This window comes from Miniopterus natalensis, chromosome 2 (genome assembly GCF_054644295.1).
Source record: "Miniopterus natalensis isolate mMinNat1 chromosome 2, mMinNat1.hap1, whole genome shotgun sequence".
Taxonomy (NCBI): Eukaryota; Metazoa; Chordata; class Mammalia; order Chiroptera; family Miniopteridae; genus Miniopterus; species Miniopterus natalensis.
Window position 1 is genome coordinate 169112953 of NC_142082.1, and position 21949 is coordinate 169134901.

The 21949-nt window shown below is 36.7% G+C and overlaps 1 protein-coding gene and 1 pseudogene across 4 annotated transcripts in view; one reads left to right on the top strand and one right to left on the bottom strand.

Moving 5' to 3' along the window:
- VEZT (vezatin, adherens junctions transmembrane protein) overlaps nucleotides 1-21949 on the top strand; it is a 67666-nt gene that overhangs the window by 28384 nt on the left and 17333 nt on the right. For 2 of the 4 annotated variants that reach the window (XM_087814832.1, XM_087814833.1), the window contains exons 3-9: nucleotides 91-177; nucleotides 5511-5686; nucleotides 8061-8336; nucleotides 11005-11154; nucleotides 12366-12513; nucleotides 19568-19899; nucleotides 21732-21925. In XM_087814832.1, coding sequence (XP_087670958.1) covers nucleotides 91-177; nucleotides 5511-5686; nucleotides 8061-8336; nucleotides 11005-11154; nucleotides 12366-12513; nucleotides 19568-19899; nucleotides 21732-21925 — 1363 coding nt within the window. The remainder of the gene's footprint in view (nucleotides 1-90; nucleotides 178-5510; nucleotides 5687-8060; nucleotides 8337-11004; nucleotides 11155-12365; nucleotides 12514-19567; nucleotides 19900-21731; nucleotides 21926-21949) is intronic. The other 2 variants (XM_016221796.2, XM_087814834.1) reach the window with 2 other exon arrangements.
- LOC148093924 (mannose-P-dolichol utilization defect 1 protein pseudogene) lies at nucleotides 15487-16220 on the bottom strand (annotated as a pseudogene).

The window sequence follows — 21949 nt, forward strand, 5'->3', positions numbered from 1 at the left end:
TTGTGATTAAGTAGATGTAAGTTATTTGAAGTTTTTCTGCTCTTTGGGTGTGGTTTAATAATGCTATCTAATGTCATTCATCTCCTTCAGCGAGGTGTCCTGTTAAAAGTGGCTGAAACCATCAAAAGTTGGATTTTTTCTCAATGCAGTAAGAAAGATGATTTACTTCACAAGTTGGTAAGAGTTTGTTTTACTGTTTGTTTTTGTTTTTTGGTCAATTTTCAGGGCTTCAGTTTATTAGTAAGGGAATTAATGAATCAGAATTTGTCTTGCTACTAATTTGGGCAATGATTGATTTTGATTAGCAATTCTGAGCAGTTCTTCAAAAGGAGACTCTCTACTTCATGAACTGTTAAAGTTGTTTGTATCACCTTAAAAAAAAAAATTCTCCAATAACTGGGGATCTTTGAATTTGGACTCATTAGTCTGATTTCATAGTTCTAAGAGGTTATGAGCCACTTAGAATAGAATCTTGGTAGTTATTGAAACCTTATTTGTTGGATTACTAATTGCCTGCTGCCACCTTTCTCCAGTGACAGCTATTCCTCTCAGTGGAGGAGGGAGTAGGAATATATCCATTGGTGGGGTCTTCTCCCTTTTCATTAGGAACTTGACTGTCTCTTATCCTTAGCCCACAGCCAGTGATTACAATAGTTGGGCAAAATCAAAAGTGGTTCCTACCTAATTTATTTATCATTAATCTGACAACTTCAGATTCTTTTATTTTGTTAATTTATTTACCATTCTTTGACAGCATCATATTTAAAATTTAGTCTCTCAGGACAGTAAATCACAGAATTTTCTGAAGACCTGGAATAGTCAACATTGAGAGTCTTTGTGATTCCTGTGAGGCTTGCTTTTTTTCTTCTCTCTGCTGCAATATAGCTGTTGTTTTACCTCTTGACCCCCAAGAGAGGGAGTACTTAAGTTTTTACATCCTAACAATACAAAATTGAAGCTATGAAGTTCTTCTCATGGCTCTCAATAGGAGAAATCAGGTTACAAGTAAGCAAGTTTTTGGGATCCTCGCTGGCCTAAGACCCTAAGATGATAATTATTATTCTCATAAATTATCAGTTTTAAACAAATGTTTACAAAGTGCTTTCACATTTTGATTTGGTAATCTAAACACTGTAAGGTTTTCTGCCTTTTTCCAGTTGGAAATCCTGATGTTCAGACAGCTCAGTTTGGTTTAAGAATACTGATTAAATGAATTGTTCAAAAATGTTCAGCTAGAAAGTGATAGAGTCCGAATTTGTATTCAGATCTCCTGGTTTCAAAGCCCAGGCTCTTTACTAATAATGCACTACCTCTCTAGCTTGATTATTACTGTTTTGACTGACTAAAGTTGCGTTTTTAGCTATCCAAAAGGGCACGTTCTCTGTTCAGGGTTTCATCTTTGTAGGTGTGTTGAGGTCAATGAAGTGTCTTGTCATCTACGTAGAATGTCATCTCTGTCCAGGTGGAGCCATCCTCATTCTTCAGTGATGCTAGGACTGTGGTAAGGAATACGGACCCATATACATTTTTCTGTGGCTTAATCATAGTCTGGATAGTCCTGATCTTTTCATTCTTGGTTCTTTGTCACTGGCCACATGTTTTATGTTTTCTTCTTAAAAATTAAAAACATTCCTCTGTAGCAACTATGATGGTAGTGATATTAGCGCTTTTAAAGCACTTTTTAGCCTATAAAGTGCTTTCACACGTTATCTCATTTGACCCTTGTCAGCTTTATGAAGTAGCATTGTATATGAAAAAGTGTGTAAGATCTGTGAAGTGTATCAACACATGAATAAATTCCCTTCTCCATCCCTAGGGCAAAGATAGAGATCTCTATTCTTTAGCTGTGCTTTCATCCCTTTTATTCCATCCAGGCAGAAATCTTCCTAAGTTACCTTCTCACACTTCTCTATTTAGATCCCAAAAAAGATCCCTATTATCTGTCATATCAAAACCAATTAAGCACTTCAGCATAAAAGAATCTGCATAATTTGGCCCTAATCTACCTTTCCAGTCTTATCCACCAATATTTTCACAGCCCAGCCAGTCTTCCTTTTCCTTTATTTCATACCTGTTCTGTATGTCTCTGTTTGTGCTATTAGACGGTGGTGGAATTCCTTCCTTTTTTCTCTCTATTATTGGAATCTTTTCAATAAACTGTCCTAGCTTTTCCCCAAGGTCTTTCCCAGAAACTTCAGCCCACTGATCTCTTATTTTCTATGGCAACCTAGTAATAATTATCTATGCCATGATCTGTAAGTTTTTGTATAATATTACATATGCTTTTTCTATTGTATTATTTCACGCGTACTAACAACACTAGCAGCTAACACTTACATAGTATTTACTATGCACTAGACATGCTTACTATTTTACAAATACTGACTTTTTTAATCCTCACAACAATCCTATGAAGTTGGTGCTACTTGTTTTGCAGATGAGGAAACTGGAACAGAGTGGGGGTAATAAAGGGTAAAGGGGGCCAAATATATAGTGACAGAAGATGTCTTGATTTCAGGTGGTGGGTACATTTCAAACCTATATGACCCTATTGACCAGTGTCACCCCAATAAATTTAATTTAAAACACACAAGAAAAGGAAACTGGAACAGAGAGGTTGTTAACTGGCTTAAGTTGTGGAACCAAAATATAAACCTAGGTACTAACTAGGTTGTGGTACTCAAACTTGTGGAGGGTGAGCAAAAGTTCACATGGTTTACCTCCCTGCTGCACAGAGCACCCAACTATTCAGATGATATGTACTAATATTTAAGTCTGTGAGAATTGGTACTTTTTATTTATTTATTTATTTAAATACATCTTTATTGATTTCAAAGAGAGGAAGGGAGATGGGGAGAGAGAGATAGAAACATCAATGATGAGTCATTGATTGGTTGCCTCCTTCACACCCCCTACTGGGAATCAAGTCCACAACCCAGGCATGCGCCCTTACTGGGAATCGAACCACAATCTCCTCCTGGATCATAGGTTGTTGCTCAACTGCTGAGCCATGCCGGCCGGGCAGCATTGGTACTTTTTAAATGTTGTCATTTGTTTGAGACTTGGACCCCAGTCTAAATAGGGCTATTGTGACGTTTCTTAATTTAGCAGGTACCTATTTTCCCAGTATTTTCATTGCCATATTGCAACACAGTTTCCATATTTTCTGCTATTCTTATTTTTATAATTAAAGAGTAATACTTTATAATTTATCCTTAAGAAAAACTTAATTCATTAATCTGATTCAATTTTACAGCTATAATTACCAGAATATAGTTCAAGTTCTTCCTTTGTAGAGGCAATCTAATAACTAAGATAATATTACTTTAGTTATTTGACCTGTCTTGGTTCTTTTTAAGTTTATTTGTATGTGTAGATGATTGTAGGTTGTTAGTTTGTCACACTCTTGAATCAAATATTCCCAAAGCTATTAATACTGTGTCAGACGGAGCACATAGTTTTGGGGGAAATATTAGCCCAATTTTGGAGACAGGTTTGATGCCAAGGAATGGTGTTGAAGAAAGGTAATTAAGCAGCATGTCTATAAGAGAGTCTGTGAGCTCCCACTGCATTAATAGCTCTTCCCCTCTCTGAGCCTTACCTTCGTTTAGTTAAGCTTCTTTAAACTTACCCATATATGTAGGTATACAGAGGTCTCATAAAAGGTATGATTTAAAGCTTTTATAACAAAAGCTTGATTTTTTAATACTTGTGTTTGAATGTGTCCATGTCTGATTGGGGATTCCAAACCAAATAGTAAGACCAATATGTGAAGATTTATTTCAAAGATTACTTGAAAATTCACCGTGTTCCACCTCCTGCCCCTCTTGCTTCCCCGCTCCGCCCAACAGTAGTATAACATGAGTTGTGCTGTTCTCTCTTTAGGAAAGTAGGATGGGATATCAAATAATTAAGTGGTTTCTAATGTTAGAATCAAGATTATAATAAGAGACAGGAGGCAATAGTTCAAATATGAAACATAAAAGTGCTGCAGAGGTACATGCAGAGTGTGTCAGTAGATAGTGAGAAAGCCACATCAGGCTAAAGGAAGACGAACATCCCATTGAGACAGTGTTCTTGTTTTGGACTAGGGAAAATAAATATATCAAAATAGGCCTAATACTAAAAGTATTCTTTTCCTTCTCCAACGGTGCGGTGGTGTTGATAACGCTCAAGTTTGATAAATGGGTCACTGCATTCCTATCGAGTCCCCATTATGCTCAGCTAGGGTTGGACTCGGTGGGGTGGGAATGGTTAACTGACCAAGAGGAGCAAACCCACTGCTTTCAAACCCTAGGCCTAACTCTTTCACTTTAATTGCTAAAGGCTTTGTCCTTTAAAACTTTTCTTTATTTTTATTTTACAATAGGATCACTCTATTCCTAAATGTAATGAGAAATAAAACAAACTTTCTGACAAAACAATATATACAGTGAAGCAAAACCGACTACCAGAGACTTAGGCTTTGAAATCAGAATTCTGGAAAGTTACTTAGTCTCTTTGGGCTCTGGTGTCCCCTAGAGGATGGGGAGGAGGAAGATGTGATCACAGAGTTGCTGTGAGAACTAACCTGTCTGCTCTACCACTGCTCCTCATCTGCCTCTCCACCATGGGCACTGCGTAAAACTCATGTTAATGACTTGCAGTTCTAGCCAAGCTTTCATTCTGTCTTCTCCAACTCTTCCATCTGGTCAGTTCTTGTTCCTACTTTAAGACTCAGCTCAGGCATCACCTCTTTTACTTTCTCTGACTTTATTGCAAGTTTTGGTTGCTCTATGGCATTTTCATAATACCCTTGGTAGACCTCATTGTGCTTCTTTGCACATTAGGTTGTAACTTTACTTTTTAGTCCTTCATTAAACTGTGAACTCTTTAAGAGTAGAGACTTGTATGTCTTGTTCATTTTTTTATGTCCTTGGTGTCAAGCATGGTGCTTCATATGTATATTTCTTGATAGAGGGATAGAAAGAAAAGAGGGAGGAATAAATGAGCTGGTATATGTGAAAGCATTTTGCAAACTATAACTGCTATGCACATGTTAGTGTGATTTTATGTTACATTCCTTAATGATTATTTTTAATATCTGAATGTCCATTTTTAGAAGGCCTTGATCCTGCTGATGTAATTCTTAGATACTGGCTATGCCATTACAGTATCCAGGGACAGCATCTTATGTTACAGAATTATCTTTTCCATGTGTGTTCCAGCAATTTAATTTATTGGGCTTGACTAAGGTTTATTAATCTGAGTCACTTCATGTCTTTTTATTAAAAATTTATATTTCACATCTGGTGGCTCAATAATATCCACCTCAATCTTTATTATTTCACATTTGCAGTGGAAAAAAAAAAAACATACATCACACACAAGATAGATTGTACTGTTGTTTCTTCTTGGAGTTTATACTGAAAATAAATACCTCTAAATTTTATTAGCCCTTTAGGAGCTTAGCATTTAATATAAAATTATGTATGCATTTAATACCTCTCTTCTGGTCTTTTAATGGCAAGGATATTGGATTCCGACTCGACTCACTACATACCATCCTGCAGCAGGAAGTCCTGTTACAAGAGGATGTGGAGCTGATTGAGCTACTTGATCCTAATATCCTGTCTGCAGGGCAACCTCAACAACAGGAAAATGGACACCTTCCAACACTGCGCTCCCTGGCAACTCCTAATATTTGGTACTGTCCAGAAAACATCTGTCCTTTGCTTACACGTAGAGTATTCAGAGGAAATCCATCATCATGCTCCCCATCGCAAAGGCATTATAAATATTCGTACATTGTAGAATTGTAATTAATGATATGCCTACAGTTTTTAAAAAGTACCTTTCTAGAGTAAATACTTTTTAAAGTGAAGCTGGAAACAAATCCACTTTCAACTCAGTATAATTAGTTCTATATTTAACAGCCCAACAACAGGTATGACATGTGCCAAAAAGAATTTGTCTTACCTATATACCAATGTACCTGTGTGCATGTAGACCTACCTGGTTCTCTGTTTCTTTACAATTAATAGAGTGTGTCACAATCACACTGTAGAGACACAAGGGCTGGATGGGACATGGAGGTAAATGGTCATCTCTTGCTTTGTTGGCTGAGAAGAGATCATAGGGAACATAGTCTAATGAGTCACTATCCAAAAACTTTTCGACCACTTCAAATATTTGGATCTAATGAAGAAGTCCCAGGATAATCTGTTTAAAAAAGAGAAAGAGGAAGGGTAAGAAGGGATTATACAGGGTGTCCCAAAAAAATGTATACACACTTTGAAGAATTATAAAGGCAATGTTTATTAAAATACATTTCATTTTCAGAATGTAATATAATCAACTGCTAGTGTATACATTTTCTTGGGACACCCAGTATATATAGAACTGTTAATACCCTCTTCCTGTTAAAGCATGAGTTATTAAATGAGCTAAACCATTGTTCCATCTGTTCAAATTATACAGGCAATTACAGTCATTAGCCTCAGTGTTCTGAATTTATGTCATTCCTGTCACACTGACAACTGCTTCATATTCTATCAGAGCAAAGTATGATGTTTTCCAAACTTGTATCACTCAGATATCATCATGAAGTAAAGCATATTATCCTTTAAAAATAAAAATATAAGAACTTAAAGGAGCTGCTAGAAAGAACCATAGGTTTTAAGGATTTTACTACTTTCAGTTTTCTTTAGCCACAAATGTGATTAATAAGCAACTATGAGGCCTGTAAATACTAGTAGACTTTTCTGTTCATACATACAAGTAGATGATGAGAGTTTGCTCTATGATATTACCAGTGTCATCTAAAAGTAAAGGATTCCATGGGAAATTAGGGCAGGCAAATATTTATTAAGAAACACTCTTACATGAGACTTTCTTTGTAGTTTGACTATCTTTAAGTATTGTTTTCCAGACACATCTCCCCTATGTTCACCTCTTTTTTATATATACACATTTTCATCAAAGCCTTCATTGCTTAAAAGATGTGTTTTAATCTATAAATTTGTAATTGACCTAAGTTAAAAAATGTATATACATTTTTAGTTCAGTTAAAGGAGTGTAAAAATACAAAGCTTGTCCATATTATGATCTATAGTGTAAGTATGTGTGTTCCAGATTTTTGGTGATGATTTAAAGTTAGATGACTTTATTCAAAACAGTTACTTATCAAGTATATATTATTTCTAATTGGAAAAATGCTTATATTTTCTTGAAATAATGTATATTTATCTTCAAATAATTAAAGTCTGATTTTAAGATAAAGGAACTCATAATACAGTTGAATATTAAAATATTTAATGTTAAAATTAGTAAAAATTAAATTTGTAAGATTGGATTTTTAAATCTGTAAATTTTTTTAGATTAAAGAGTCCATATCTTAAAAAAAAAAAAAAAAAGTCATGGACCTAGAAGGTATTATGCTGAAAGAAATAGACAGAGAAAGACAAATACTATATGATTTCACTTATATATGTAATCTAAAAACCAAAGTGAACAAACAAAACAGAAACAAACTCATAAATACAGAGGACAAACTGATGGTTGCCAGGCAGAAGGAGGGTTGGGGATCTGGGGGAAAAGGTGAAGGGATTAATAAGTTCAAATTGGTAGTTATAAAATAGTCACAGGAATGTAAAGTATAGCATAGGGAATATAGTCAATAATCTTGTAATAACTATGTATGGTGCTAGGATGGTACTTGAATTACTGGAGGAATCACTTGGAAATGATATAATTTTCTAACCACTATGCTGTACACCTGAAACTAATATAAAATAATATTTAATATTAACTGTAATTGAAAAAATAAATTTTCTAAGTCATTTCAGAAGGCACCAATTTCTTATGTCCTTTACCTAAACTTATTACTCAGATTTTAATACCTAAGGACCATTGTCTAGTTGCTAGATATTTTAAAACTATTTCACATGATTTTTTTTAATGTCATATTTTTAAGGCATATGTACAAAGAAGCTAGCATTTTACTTATTTTAGTAAACCTAATTTACTGATAAACTCATCTTTCTCTAGTCTGATGGGTTTTCTTTTTTTCTCTGTTATAGGGATATCTCAATGCTGTTTGCCTTCATTAGTTTGCTTATTATGCTTCCCACTTGGTGGATTGTATCTTCCTGGCTGGTATGGGGAGTGATTCTGTTTGTTTATCTGATCATAAGAGCTTTGAGATTATGGAGGACAGCCAAACTACAGTTAACCCTAAAAAAATACAATGTTCATTTGGAAAATGCAGCAACAAATAGCCGAGCTTTTACTAATCTTGTGAGAAAAGCTTTACGTCTCATTCAAGAAACTGAAGTCATTTCCAGAGGATTTACACTGTGAGTTCATTTTTTATTTTATTTTTAAATAATTCTTTTTTACTACATAGTTAAATTAGAATATTTATTACCTATTTTCATTTCTGTGTTGTGTTTATAGGAAAAAGTGGGTTTCTCTTTAGTACTTATTAAAGTCTATTAACTTTGCTAAAGGAATAAATATATGCTAGATTTAATTTGTAATATGATACTGCTTATCTACTTTGAGAAACCAAAGTGCTTTGAGAATCATGATTGTGTCTGTGGTACCGTGTAATTTTGTAAGATAATGTGGAAAGGGAGCTCACCATTGAACCCAGCATGCAGCTACCCAATAACTGCTTGTTTCCTTTACTCCCTGTCAGATGCTCTTTCCTCACTTTTGATAGCTATATCTGAATTAATTCATTTTGAAAAATCTTGCCATGTATTAATAATATTCTTTAGGTAAATGTTAGCAGATACTATGGCACCAGTACTCTCAAAATATCATACAAATATTGATGTTTCATATTCTCACGGAAATTAAATATTCACCACTCTAGCTATAAGTGTATTAAGCTGCAGGTTATTTATTCTATTATTAAAGGGAAAGATATTTATTGAGCACTAGTTTATTAGTTGTAGAGCAGATGTTCAAGTCCATACCATCTGGCTCTAAAGCTTGTTTCCAGTACACCAGACTGTCTGCTAAACACTAGCAGATGATAGTTGTATTGTCGTATATGTAATAATATATATAACATATAACCTTTGCAATCTATAGGTGGGAGACAGTATGGTGAAGTATATGGTGAAGAATAATTATTGCTCTTAATTGTAGTTAAATCTGGAAAATCATGAAAAGGGAGCAGAACATCTCCCTTTGGTAGTCATCACATCTTCTACTGTGCTCTGCTCTAGAACAGTACTGAAATAATCTTGATAAATAATATAAATAAAAGCTGTATCTGAAAAATCATGAAACAAGGAAGTGGAAGAATCTCCAGTGGTCATCTCATTCTTTACTGTTTTGTTCTGAAACAGTGTTTTAAACAATCCCGAGACATAAGAGAGATTTAATTACTTCCCTTTATGCTCAATTCAAAATGGAACAGTCCTTGGTATCTTAATTTTTGTCCTTCCATTGTGCACTTCTTTTTGATAGAGCATAACACATATTAAGTTGTTTGAGTATCAAGTTTTAAAAGTTAAAAATCACACTGAAAATAAGCTGCTTTCCATTCTTGACTTGCACAGCACTTTACTGAGAGGTCTGACTAGTTAAGCAGAGGGCTCTGTGTTAATGCTTAGGCATGTATAGAGGATTCTGTGCCTTTTGTCATGTCCACCTTAACAAACTATATGGATAGAATAGACATGAAGAGCCAAAATAGATCAGTTAGACACGGTTTACCTCCAGGTTATGACTTCTATCTGTTCAGATGCAGATGGGCAGAAGAAATATTGGAAAAAATTGTGCTTCACTTGTTTTTGTCTAACTGGATAACTGATTGAAAATAAATCTAAGCAATAATAGATCTTGAATTATAATATTTTTAGTTTTAAAAACTCATTAGTAAACAAAACAGTGGAAACAATAGTGCCATATGTTGAAAAAATGAGTACTGTTTTGTTCTGCCTTAATTTGTCCTCTAGCAAATAATTTAACCCTTCTTTGCTTCATTCCTGTATTTTAAAATAAGCCCATCAGTCATTGTCCTGCTTTCCTAATAGATTTTTTAATGCCTGAATATATTTTAGTTTGGTTTAACATTTTTTAAAGTTTTGAGTTAGATGTCTTGTTTTACAAATTTGTGGTTATAGTGCAAGAAATATATAAAATCCAATATTTTGTTTTACTGTTGGGAGAGCAATACTGGTTAAGTGGGGGGGGGGGGGACTATAACTATTATCCACTAATATGTAATCATTCATAGTTTCACTTATAAAAACCTAATGTATTATATGTCATTGTTGCAAATAGGTACTCCACATTTATCTTTTGGAAAGTGCTATGAAATGTGCTTCCTCTTGAACAGTTTTGAGAGTAGCTGTGCTACTACATAGTAACCCTTACTTTGCCTTTCTACTTGCATTCCCCTGTTGGCCACTGGTCCTGTTATTTTTCTGCGTCCCCTACTTCATTTTGAGTAGGTAAGTGCCAGTGGCAGCAGGTGGGTAAGTCATTTTACCCTACTTTTATGAATGTACAGAAAGCATTTCTGTACAGTATTTGATCATTCTGTACAAGTGGCCAAAAATATGATTGATGAATATATGTGAATGCATATTAAGAATGTGGAAGTGTTTATAATTAAGGCTTTCATACTTACTGTGGATAAAGGTTTTGAAAACTAAATGTAAAGTAGTACCACTTGAGTATATTTTAGTAGGTAGAGTGTCTGTATAAAAAAGTTACAATTTTTTACATAAATATTCCCATATTTCTACTATATTTCAACTATAATTCTTTGTTTCTACATATCAGAGGAAGCCTTTACTCTTTGAGATTTGAACTTTCCACTTGTCTTTTTCTGGTAGCTGTATTTGTATCAGGGCAATGGCTATTTATGAGACCTGAGTGGGATTTGCTTATAATCATTTTCTAATGAAAAAGGAATTTTTTTCTAAACTTAATAGAATTATGGATTTAAGAAACAAAAACTTTAGGACACCTGTACAGTTGTATCACATTTTACTTTTCAAGTTTGCTTGACAGGGTCAGTGCTGCTTGCCCATTTAATAAAGCGGGACAGCATCCCAGTCAGCATCTCAGTGGCCTTCGGAAAGCTGTCTACAGAACTGTAAGAGCCAACTTTCAAGCAGCAAGGCTGGCTACCCTATATATGCTGAAAAAATATCCTTTTTTGCCTAAATGTAAGAAGAAGAAATGTTTCCAGAGTCCTGAATATAGATATTATAGTTGCATCCTGTAAAGTTAACTGTAAACTGAGATTGCCTATTTTGAAGCTCATTCCATCATCACTTCTATTTTAAAACTGTAAATGCATTCCAGGGGGGATGACAGTAACAGACAGGAAGATAGTTCTTCTGTTCTCATGTGCTTAATTTTTAACAAGGAAAGAACCTGAAGTTCCTCCCTTGACTCGTCCAAAGAATAAAGTCAATAGACCTAGCTTTGCTGGGTCTGACTTTTTTTTTAAATTACTGAACATGGCAAATTTGTGTCATGACATGGAAATAAACTGGCAACAGGAAATCCTTCTCCTTTCAAAAACCAGAAGTTCTAGAGTCAGATAGGCCACATTTAAATTTTGGCTGTATCAGCCACTGCCTAGGTGACTTTAAGCAAGTTTCCTAACTCTCTGTACCTTTCCTTATTCATTTTTAAAATAGAAATACTAACATAATCTTCCTATTTTTGTTGAAATCTAATGGGTCAGTGCATATAAATAGAATATGTACAGATTCAGTCTGGCACTATATCAAAGATTGCTATAATATGACCAGATAGAAATATGCTAGAAATTTAAGAATAGTCCAATATCAAGAATTGTATGGATACAATTCTTTAGAAAGAAAAAAAAAAACAGTTAAAGGGGGAAAAAACACATAGCAATATTGATAGATGCTCATGAGGAAGAGAAAAGCAAAACAGAACAGTAGCCTGTGTCAGACAACCTGGACAGGACAGTTTAGTGTTACTTACGTCAGCAGTCTGTGTATTTTCAGGTCATGGTCAGTTAGTGATGTCCTACAGTCGCAGACTGGGAGGAAAGCAAAGTATTTACTGTAGGGTAGTGAGTGCCTGATTCATGCACAATACAGTTTCAAAAGGTATCTAAAGTAACTAAATTAGCTCATTAGCATTTGTGAAGAACTGAATTTTTAGCACTTTACATATAAAAATATTTTATTCGCAAAGATCCTGTAAGATATCTCGGGTATGTTAATATATTAGATTTTAAGATTAGTTTATTTTAAAATGATGTAAATCTCCTCCAGTCAAAGTTCAGAATAATGAATAGAAAAGGTAATTTGGGGCAGTCGTAACGTACCCTTTGTTTTAATAAAGAGGCTTTGTTGATTGCCTTAACCTAATTTAACCTACCCCCTGAACTCGGAGAGTGACAATGTAACCAACTACATCTGTGTGGTGCCTTTTAAGGAGCTTGGCCTTGGACTTAGTGAAGAGCAGATTTCAGAAGAGGAAGCACATAACCTTACAGATGGCTTCAGCCTGCCTGCATTGAAGGTAATCCGCTGGTGGAAGGAAGGGCTGAGGAAGAGATAGATGCTCTTGGGTTGTGCTTTTTGAACACTTGGATTTTGCCTGTGCTTTTTGAACACAGGTGGTGCACCTTTTATTGTTTGCTGAAGACCATTACTGTCATTTACTGTCTTAGCCTTACTGACATTTGAGAAGCTGCCTTTAAAAGCGGAGAGCATCATAAAGATTGGTTAAAAAGATCCTTATAGTTTGATATCAAAATACTTAAAATTCTTAATGTAAGCATTTCTTAATTAGAGTTTGGAGATAAGTGAGTTTACTTTAATAAGAAACCAATATGAGTGATTTTATTTACTAGCCTCTTGTTTCAACAAACATGCATAAAGAACTTAGAAGATCATCATCTTCCCTTGGAAAATCACCCCAAAATTCTTGTTTAGAACAAGAATTTTTTTCATATATTAAAAGCCAAATAAAAGAATATATTTGACTACATAAAAATTAAACTTCTAAACTTCAGATTCTGCATACTTTAAATGTAAACAAGCTCAGAAAAAATGCAATGACTTATAACAAAGGGCTTGAATTCATTCTCTATAAAGAGCCCTAAGGTATGTAAAACCTATGTATAAAAGATAGGTCAGGTGCATGAACTGCCAATTCACAAAAGAAGAATGACAAATGGCCAATAAATATGATAAAACTTTCTATCTTATTAGTAATGAAAGATACAAATAAAAGTAAGTAAAAATTTTGCCAAGGATATTGAAAGTTGATAATATTCATTATCAATGAAGATTCAGAGACCTCAGACACTAGTTGTGAAAACATAAACTGTTTCACTTTAGCAGTTAATACCAACCTTCACAAAGGTGTGAACCCTTTACTCCCGCAATTTTAAACTTACAGACTCATCTCAGGGAGTAATCGAAGATATACTCAACGTATGCTCATGACATTACTATGGCAGGAAATATGGGGAACATTAAAAATTTAAAAACATAAGATTGGTAATGATTTATGGTATATTCATTTGATCAGCTGTTTTGGAATTGGTAGAAAAAAATAACATGAAAAAACATAAGAGGGGGAGCATATTACAAAAACACTATGCAGTAAGATTCCAGTAGTATTTTTAAGAGGTCAATCCAAATGTCTTTAAATTCCTTTTCAGTATTTAGCAAACTCCACTTACATATTTCTTTGTTTCTAGTCTTTAAAGCCTCAGTTGATACCATGAAAATAAGTGCAAATGTAGTTGACAGCATATTTATAGATTTCCATTTTGTTTTGAGGCTATATAAACTTCTACATCTTTAAATTTTTCATATCCATATAAATGTTCTAATTCTAATGTTTATTTCCCTTTCCACTTGCTTGAAATTTGCCTTGACTTATTGTTACCCTCATTCCAACCCATCTCAATAAATGGCACCCACCCAACTTACTAAGTTAGAAACCTGGGCACCATCCATCTTATCCCTCCTTTTACTTCTCACATCCAGTCTGTCAACAGGTTTTTGTGTCAGTTCTACCTTCAAAATATATTTTTTCCATGTTCTTTCCCACCATCTTAGTCCTGACTGCCATCATCTTTTACCTAAGCTGCTTGAATAGTTTTCTTGTAGGTTTTCTTAGTTCCCTAAAGTTGTTTGTTCAGAATGCTATTTGACATACAAAGAGCCTTAAAAATGATATATGCTGCCCAGCCGGGCGTGGCTCAGCGGTTGAACATCGACCTAGGATCCAGGAGATTGGGGTTCGATTCCTGGTCAGGGCACATGCCGGGTTGCGGGCTGCAGCCGATCGGTGACTCTCATCATTGATGTTTTTGTCTCTGTCTCTTCCTCTCCCTTCCTCTCTCTGAAATCAATAAAGATATATTTAAATATATATATATATATATATATGCTTTGAATTAATAATTCCACTTCTGCAGATCTTTCTTAAAGAAATGATTCCAAATGTAGTAAAGCTTTATGTACCAGGTTGCTTATTAGCTTTGTTTATAATAGCAAAAAATGAACACAGCCTAAATGTACAACAATAAAGGAATAGTTGCATTAATTATGGCAAATCGACATGGTGGACCATTGTGTGGCAGCTAGAGTTCTTGAAGTTTTTATAAAAACTTGGGAGAAATATCTGTTAAAAACAGTGAAACAATTAGCATATATATAAATGTATATACAGTATGGCCACAACTCTGTTTTTACAAAAAGACTGAAAGAAAATACCAAGACACTAATAGCTACCCTTTAGGGAGTGGTCACACTATAGATAATTCCATTTACTTCCAGATTCAGTACTATGACCATGCTTTACTCTATAATGGAAAAAATGATTTTCAAAAGACAATTTCAGAGATTCTTTTTTTTTTTTTTTTTTTTAGCCATGTCTCTGAGTCTTTATTGCCCCATCTCTGTTCCCTCTACACTACAGCAGGAACCAGCACCGTCTCCACTCCCTTCCGCCTGGACCTGCCAGTGCAGGAACCTCCTCACCCCACCCTGGGGCCCTGACTGAGTCATTCTCCATCCTCCACCCCCACCCCCGTCCCCCACCCAGCACTGGGGTCCAGGCAACAGTCCCAGTCAGCCTGGGGGAAGGAGGCAGCCATAAGCCCCTAGTGCTCTGGCCCCTTAAGGCCAAAAGGGAAGTGAGGAGCTGGGAGGGCAGGGCAAGACTTTGGCCCGGAATAGTTAAGCAGCTAGCAACTGCTAGAGGAAGACTCTCGGCAAATGGTTAGTTAATAGTGTATACACAGGGCAGTGCACAATAAATATCAAATGACAGCCTGAAAATCTCTAATTCCTTTCTAAGGATTAGGTCTACCAACCATGCCTTTCCACAGAAACACAAACACTGGCTCAAGAAGCTGCATCTGCAGAGGAATGGAGAATGATTGAAAGTTACACCAGCAGGCTGGTGCAGAAGGACCCTGAGGTTAGGTGGGTGAATAGAAACATGGAGTGGACTCCAGCAGGCAGCTCAGGCCTACTCCTTTTTCTTCTTGTGAGGAACCTTTGCGTTCCAGTAGAAGAGAAGCTGGGCAGCAATGAGGCCGTTAGAGAGGGAAGAGACCACAAAGGCTCCAGCCATGAGGGGATCTCCAGTTTCCTGAATGGCGGTGAAGATTCGGGCGAGGGAGCCCCCAAAGAGCAAAAAGACCGTGATGGCTGAGAGCCGGCCTGTGTGCCCGTTGCGCAGTTGGTGGCTGCCTGGGGCAGCTTCCCCGCCACCACCGGAGGCCTGGCGCAGGGCGACTACAGCCGGGGGTGGCCGTGGGGGGCGCAGCACCAGCGGGACCGGGGCCTAACCCGCCGGGAAAGCCACACCTTTCAGTCTGTCCTCCGTAATGCAGGACCGGGCAGCAGAGGGCGATTGGCCGAGCATCGGGAATAGAGCTTCGCCCCAAGAGCTGAAGGGGAAGTTAATGCTGCAGACCACAGTCCCCGTCGATGCCACTCGTTCCAGCATTACTGACGGGAGGCTCAGCCCCTCAGCACTCTTGGCTCCAAGGATTTTAAACACCTGGGGCATTTTTACCAGAAGTGACCCAGCTACAATGCCCAGCCCCAGGCCTTTGCTGAGGGGAATCTTCAGGCAGGGGACATGAAAACAAATCCCACTGGAGGAAGCTTTGGTCGTAGCAGTTCTCAGGTAAAAGAATCGGCACCAGTAACCGTCTGAGCAGCCCGTCAGCTCCGGGCGCCATGTTGTTTTGAGTCTTGGTGGAAGCGGGATTTACCTTCCTGCTTCTCTCCGCTTCTCCTGCTCGGCGCCATCTTGTTTTCTCCCTGCTGACTTTACATTGTTCAAAGTTGAGGAGCGTGAGTCTCCAAAATGGCGTTGGACGGGCCGCCGTACCTAACTCTAGCTCTCCCGCGGTCTTGAGAGGGAACGGCCGTGGCGGGAGCGGCAGGGCCTGCGGGAAGCCGCCCTCAGGGCCGCTTCGCTCCCCCGGCTTCGCCCACGCCTTGGCGAGTGGGTGCGCCAGCGGCTGCTGGGCCGGGACAGTGAAGCGGAAAGCAGAGATTCTTAATGAGTGAAAACAGGGACTTTGGAATTGAGCAAACCTAAATTTATATTTGAGCTCTGACCCCGATAAGCCATTTGACCTTGAATAAATTATTTGAACCTACCTCATCTGTAAAAACGGTTCCCATACCTGCCAAGGTGTTGAGAAGACATACAAAATACCTGCAATGGGGCTTGTCATATCATGGGGACCAAAAGCGGTAATAGCTATTGTTATTTATGCTTTTGATATACTGTTTTTAAAAGCTTGTTAAGTCTTGAACTGTATTTCAGCGTAAGTATAGGCAGCAAAGAGAAAAAGGGACTCCCCTGGAGCCAGACTTTCCGGGTGTGGCTCGAGCTCCATCACTTGACTGCTGATGGGGTCTTGAGCAAATCGTTGTTTCTGTGTTTCTAAAAATAGAATAATCATAATGCTTATCCCTGAAGGATTCAGTATTTGCCAGTTCAATGCCTGGGATAGCGTGAGTAATAAATGTTAGCTGATTTTTTTTAATTGCATTTGATGGGACCTATTCTAAAAAGTGAGGCTTGTTCTCATTTCCCTTCCCACCCCACCCCAATACAGCTGGTTGTAGCTGGACCCTTTCTGCTCGCCCATGCTGCTTTACAAGTCAGACTAACTTTTGATTTTTGCTTTATTTTGACATATAACTAATCTATAACCAAACTCAATGTGTTGCATTGTTACCAGGAATATCAGCCTCTGAAAGAAGCCTTATCTTGGATTGATAGAGTTTATAAACTGCTAGAAACCCCTATGATATTTGAAAACTGTACTTTGCCACCTTGTACATTTGCCATTGTACCCAGCAAAGGGTTTTTAAATGGATTTTGTAAGTTAAATTTTAAAAGAAAATTCTCTCAAAAGAGCAACACTAATTAAAGTTTTTTTTTTAACGTAGTGAAAGATGGTTTACAAATAAATCAGGACCTTTTGTTTTCTTTTGTAATCTTCAGTGTTCATAAAAAAAAAAAATACATTTTGGGTTTATTTTTTATTGTTCACATATATTCTCTCAGGAAAACTTTATAATAGCAACTATCCTGAGGATATATATATAAAATACTTAGTACAGAGTCCTTATCCCTTTTTTTAGTTTGTTTAAATTTTTAACTAGTTTTTAAAATTATTATAAAGTAATATATTTCTTGCTTTAAAAAACTAAGTCCACATTTTATAAAAATGCTTTACATAAAAATTTATTATTTGCCCATAAAATTATGGTTATCCCCTCATCCAAAGAACTAACAGAAAAATATATGTAATTTTGAGTTTTGGTTTGATTGGGTAATATGGTAGTAATTAAATAATAAATTAGTACTTTTTAAATGACAGTGAGCTATGCCCACTAGATTGTGTTGTTTGCTGTGGCCCAAAACTCTGGAATCATCCTTCATAACACTTTTCCTCTCATAAACAATTTGTCAAGAGATTTTGTCAGTTCTGCTTTCACAGTATGTCCACGGTCTGACTACTGCTCACCTCTTACTATTAACCACTGTGGTACAGACTACCGTTAACTCCCATGAATTATTGCAGAACCTCCTAACTGGTCTCCACTTCTCCTCTCACCTGCCTATCATCTCTCAACCCAGCAGCCAGAACAAGCCTGTTAAAGCATAATTCAGATCATATAACGCTGCTGCGCAGAACCCTTCAGCAGCTCCCTATTCTCTTAGAGTAAAAGCCAGAGTGACTCCATCACTTACCACCCCCCCTTGCTTACTGTACCCCAGCCACACTGACCTTGCTCTTCAGGTATGCCAAGTACACTCCTACTGAAGAACTTTGCAATTGAACCTCCTGCTCCCTGGAATTCTCTTCCCTGATGATGACCCCATGGATCAATTCTGGGTCACCCTTTTTCCTGGCCACCCCACCCCTTCGCCTTTCCACCTCTCCCTCCTCTTTCCACCATGTATATACACATAAACACACACTTGGTTATTCCCCTTCTCTGCTGTATTTTTCCCCATAGCCCATCAGCTAAGAAACTGTCCCTCTACTTGAATATAAGCTCCATCAGGGCAGGGGTTTTTTTTCACTTTTGTTCAAAGCTATATTATCAGCACAGAGAACAGTGCCTGGTACGTCATAGGTGCTCAAAAAATACTTGCTGAACAAATAAAGGAATAAAGAAAATCACTGTAGTCATAAATTTTAATGGTTAAATAAGACTTATGAGGTAAGCTTGTTTATATTCAGGAATTCCTAGGTGTCTTTAACAATTTGGAGATTTGACCTTGCTTATTAAAACAAGTAATAAATCAATAGTAAAGTAGGTTTGCATTAAATTATCTTAATTTATTTGCATAATTTTAATATTCAGTTAATAAAACAGTCTAAATAATGTTCACTTTCCTGGTTGTGAACAATTGGAATCTAAAATTGGTTCAGTCCTCTTTGGTATATGCTAATTATTGTTAATACGATATTGTCTCATGTTTGTTTGTTTGTTTCAGAGATGTTGTCCTCCTCTAGAACAGGATTATATCTAGAGAAATCCTTTGTTGCCTGAAGTCAGGGCATCTCTCCCAAGAATGGGTTTTGTAGTTTCTCGTGCCAGGCATTCCTCCGTATGAACACTCGGGGACTGATTTTTATGTTATTTCTTAACTATTTCCTAGCCAAAATAATGGTATAATTTTGAACCCCAAACACTGGATCCATCATTTCTTTGGACTTATATAGGTCTCTCATTCCTACTGTCTTCATTGTGTAAAATTTTCAAATAATTCATCAACATTTACTTTGAATAAATGTGCCTCATTCCATCAACACTTCCCTTCTAGGTTAGAACTGCACTCAATTATTTACTGGTACATTTCCTGCTATCTTAGGATCAGAAGTTCCCATGTGCCATGACTACATAATTTGATATAAAATTCTTGGCTAATCTTAGAGTTAATTCAAGCTCAGCTATATCCATTGGTTAGGATAGAGTGGGAAATTTAAACCAGAAGTTAAATTTGTAGTTTTTTTGAATGTTTGCCAATATTTTTTATTGATCTAGTTCCTTTTTTTTTTTTTTAGGTTTTGTACCAACTCTGGGTGGCACAGAGTTCAGAATTCTTCAGACGGTTAGCCCTGTTACTTTCTACAGCTAACGCCCCTCCTGGGCCCTTACTCACTCCAGCACTTTTGCCTCATCGTATTTTATCTGATGTGACTCAGGGTCTACCTCAAGCTCACTCTGCCTGCTTGGAAGAGCTTAAGCGCAGCTATGAGTTCTATCGGTACTTTGAAACGCAGCACCAATCAGTACCCCAGCGTTTATCCAAAACTCAGCAGAAATCAAGAGAACTGAATAATGTTCACACAGCAGTACGCAGTTTGCAGCTCCATCTGAAAGCATTACTGAATGAGTAAGTTCAGAAGCTATATAAGGAAATGTCCCTGTGACTAGCAAGCTTCATTCTTGGGCTGTTGTGGTTGTTGGCTTGTGTCCTAGCTAGAAGCAAGCAGCAAAATGGAGACATGCAGCATGAAGAATGGTTTATAGCTACAAATATAGCAGAGAAACATGATTTGTAAGTACTATAATTTGGGAGAGGGGGTCATTTATAGTTTTTATTTTCCTAATTTCAACAGAAAACCTGGAAAGATAGAACAAAAGCAGATGCTTATTCTGTTTGAGGGCTGCAGTGGAGAAGTTTACAAGAATGAACTTGTTTTAACTCTCTTTTATTGGGGCTCTTAAACTAGAACCTGCAATGTAAGAGAAATATTTGCCAGCACTGGAAAAATAAGTTATAAGAGGTGTTGTTGTATATAGTTGAATAGTTCATTGCTATTTTTCTAAATAAATCCAGCAGATTTGGACATTTTTCTGTAGCATAGGACCCCAGTTGGATAGTAAAATGTTGGGTCCATATTTGTTGATCTACTCTACATGGTATTGCTGGTACCCTACCTTGGTAACATGTAGGGTACAATCATTCTGGTGAAATTCTTCTGTAACAGAGACTGTAGTATAGGACTGGATCAGATGAATGGTTGGGATGGTTGGGTTCATGTTGTGTTGGTTATTAGGAAGGTCATAGGAATTTAATGAGTTGATATGATCTTTGTTTATGTACTTGATACCAGGCGCAAAAAGTGGGAGAGGGCAGCAATCAGTTGTGTAAGATTTTTTTTTAAATGGATCAAAAGGGCTTGAAGTGTCAGTAAAATCAAAAGGCTAGTTCACTGAGTGAAGAAGGATGTGGTGTACAAAGACAGGACATTAGTTATAAGGACATTTTGAGAAGATACGTTTTTACCCATTAGTTCAAGGTCGGGCATTAGGTATATAAGGCTGATGTAAAGGTTATGCCATAGGGGTAAACTAAGAAACTGTGAGGCAGGGATGTTCAGATGGTCTGTAGCTGCTATTCTAAGCAAGCAGGTGAATGCTAACCTGATTCTGCCCTGTCTGCCACAGGGAACATGGGAGGTAAAGCAATCTCAAGGTGAGTGGTGGCAAAGGTTGGATCATCAGCAGGGGAAAACCATATTTTAGTGGAAAGGTTTATCAGGCAAAGCCAGAGTCTCTAAATAATTAGCTTTTTAATTCTTTAATTCTCTTAGCTACTCCCTATCTATACCCATTGCTGGTAGCAACCTCCCCCTCCTCTGAATTCTTACAACACTGTCTTTTTATCTCTCTGTGGTATTAAACTTTTGTGCCCGGATTCAACCCAGCTTTACAGCTTCCCAGCTGTATGACTCTGAGCAAGTTTCTTCAAGTCTCTGTACCTAATTCCGCATCTGTAAATGGAAATAAAATGTTAGTTATAACTTTTTACAATATTGTATTATATATATATATATATATATATATATATATGTATGTATAATTCCTCTGATTTAGTTATAACTTTCTTATAAGTAGAAGATTAGTTTAACTTGTCCTTTCAGTTCATGCCTAGTATGTATGCAAGCAATATTTGTGGAATAAATACATGATACTGTTTTTAAGATATTTAAGAAGTATGGTAAAATACATGTAACATAAATTTTACCATTTAACCATTTTTAAGTGTACAGTTCAGAGGCGTTAAGTACATTCACACTGTTGTACAACCATCACCACCTTCCATCTCCAGAACTGTTTTCATCTTCTAAGCTTATTTCTTAAATAAGCCTTGAAAATTATAAATTTTCCATTTTATATTTTTAGAAATCTAAATGGTGAAACTTTTTCTTTTTTCCTCAGGGTAATAATTCTTGAAGATGAACTGGAAAAGCTTGTTTGTACTAAAGAAGCACAAGAACTAGTGTCAGAAGCTTATCAAATCCTGGAACAGAAATTAAAGTTGATTCAGCCCCACGTTCAAGCAAGCAACAATTGCTGGGAAGAGGCCATTTCTCAAGTGGACAAACTGCTACGAAGAAATACCGATAAAAAAGGTACCTATGAGAGATTTCTTCTGC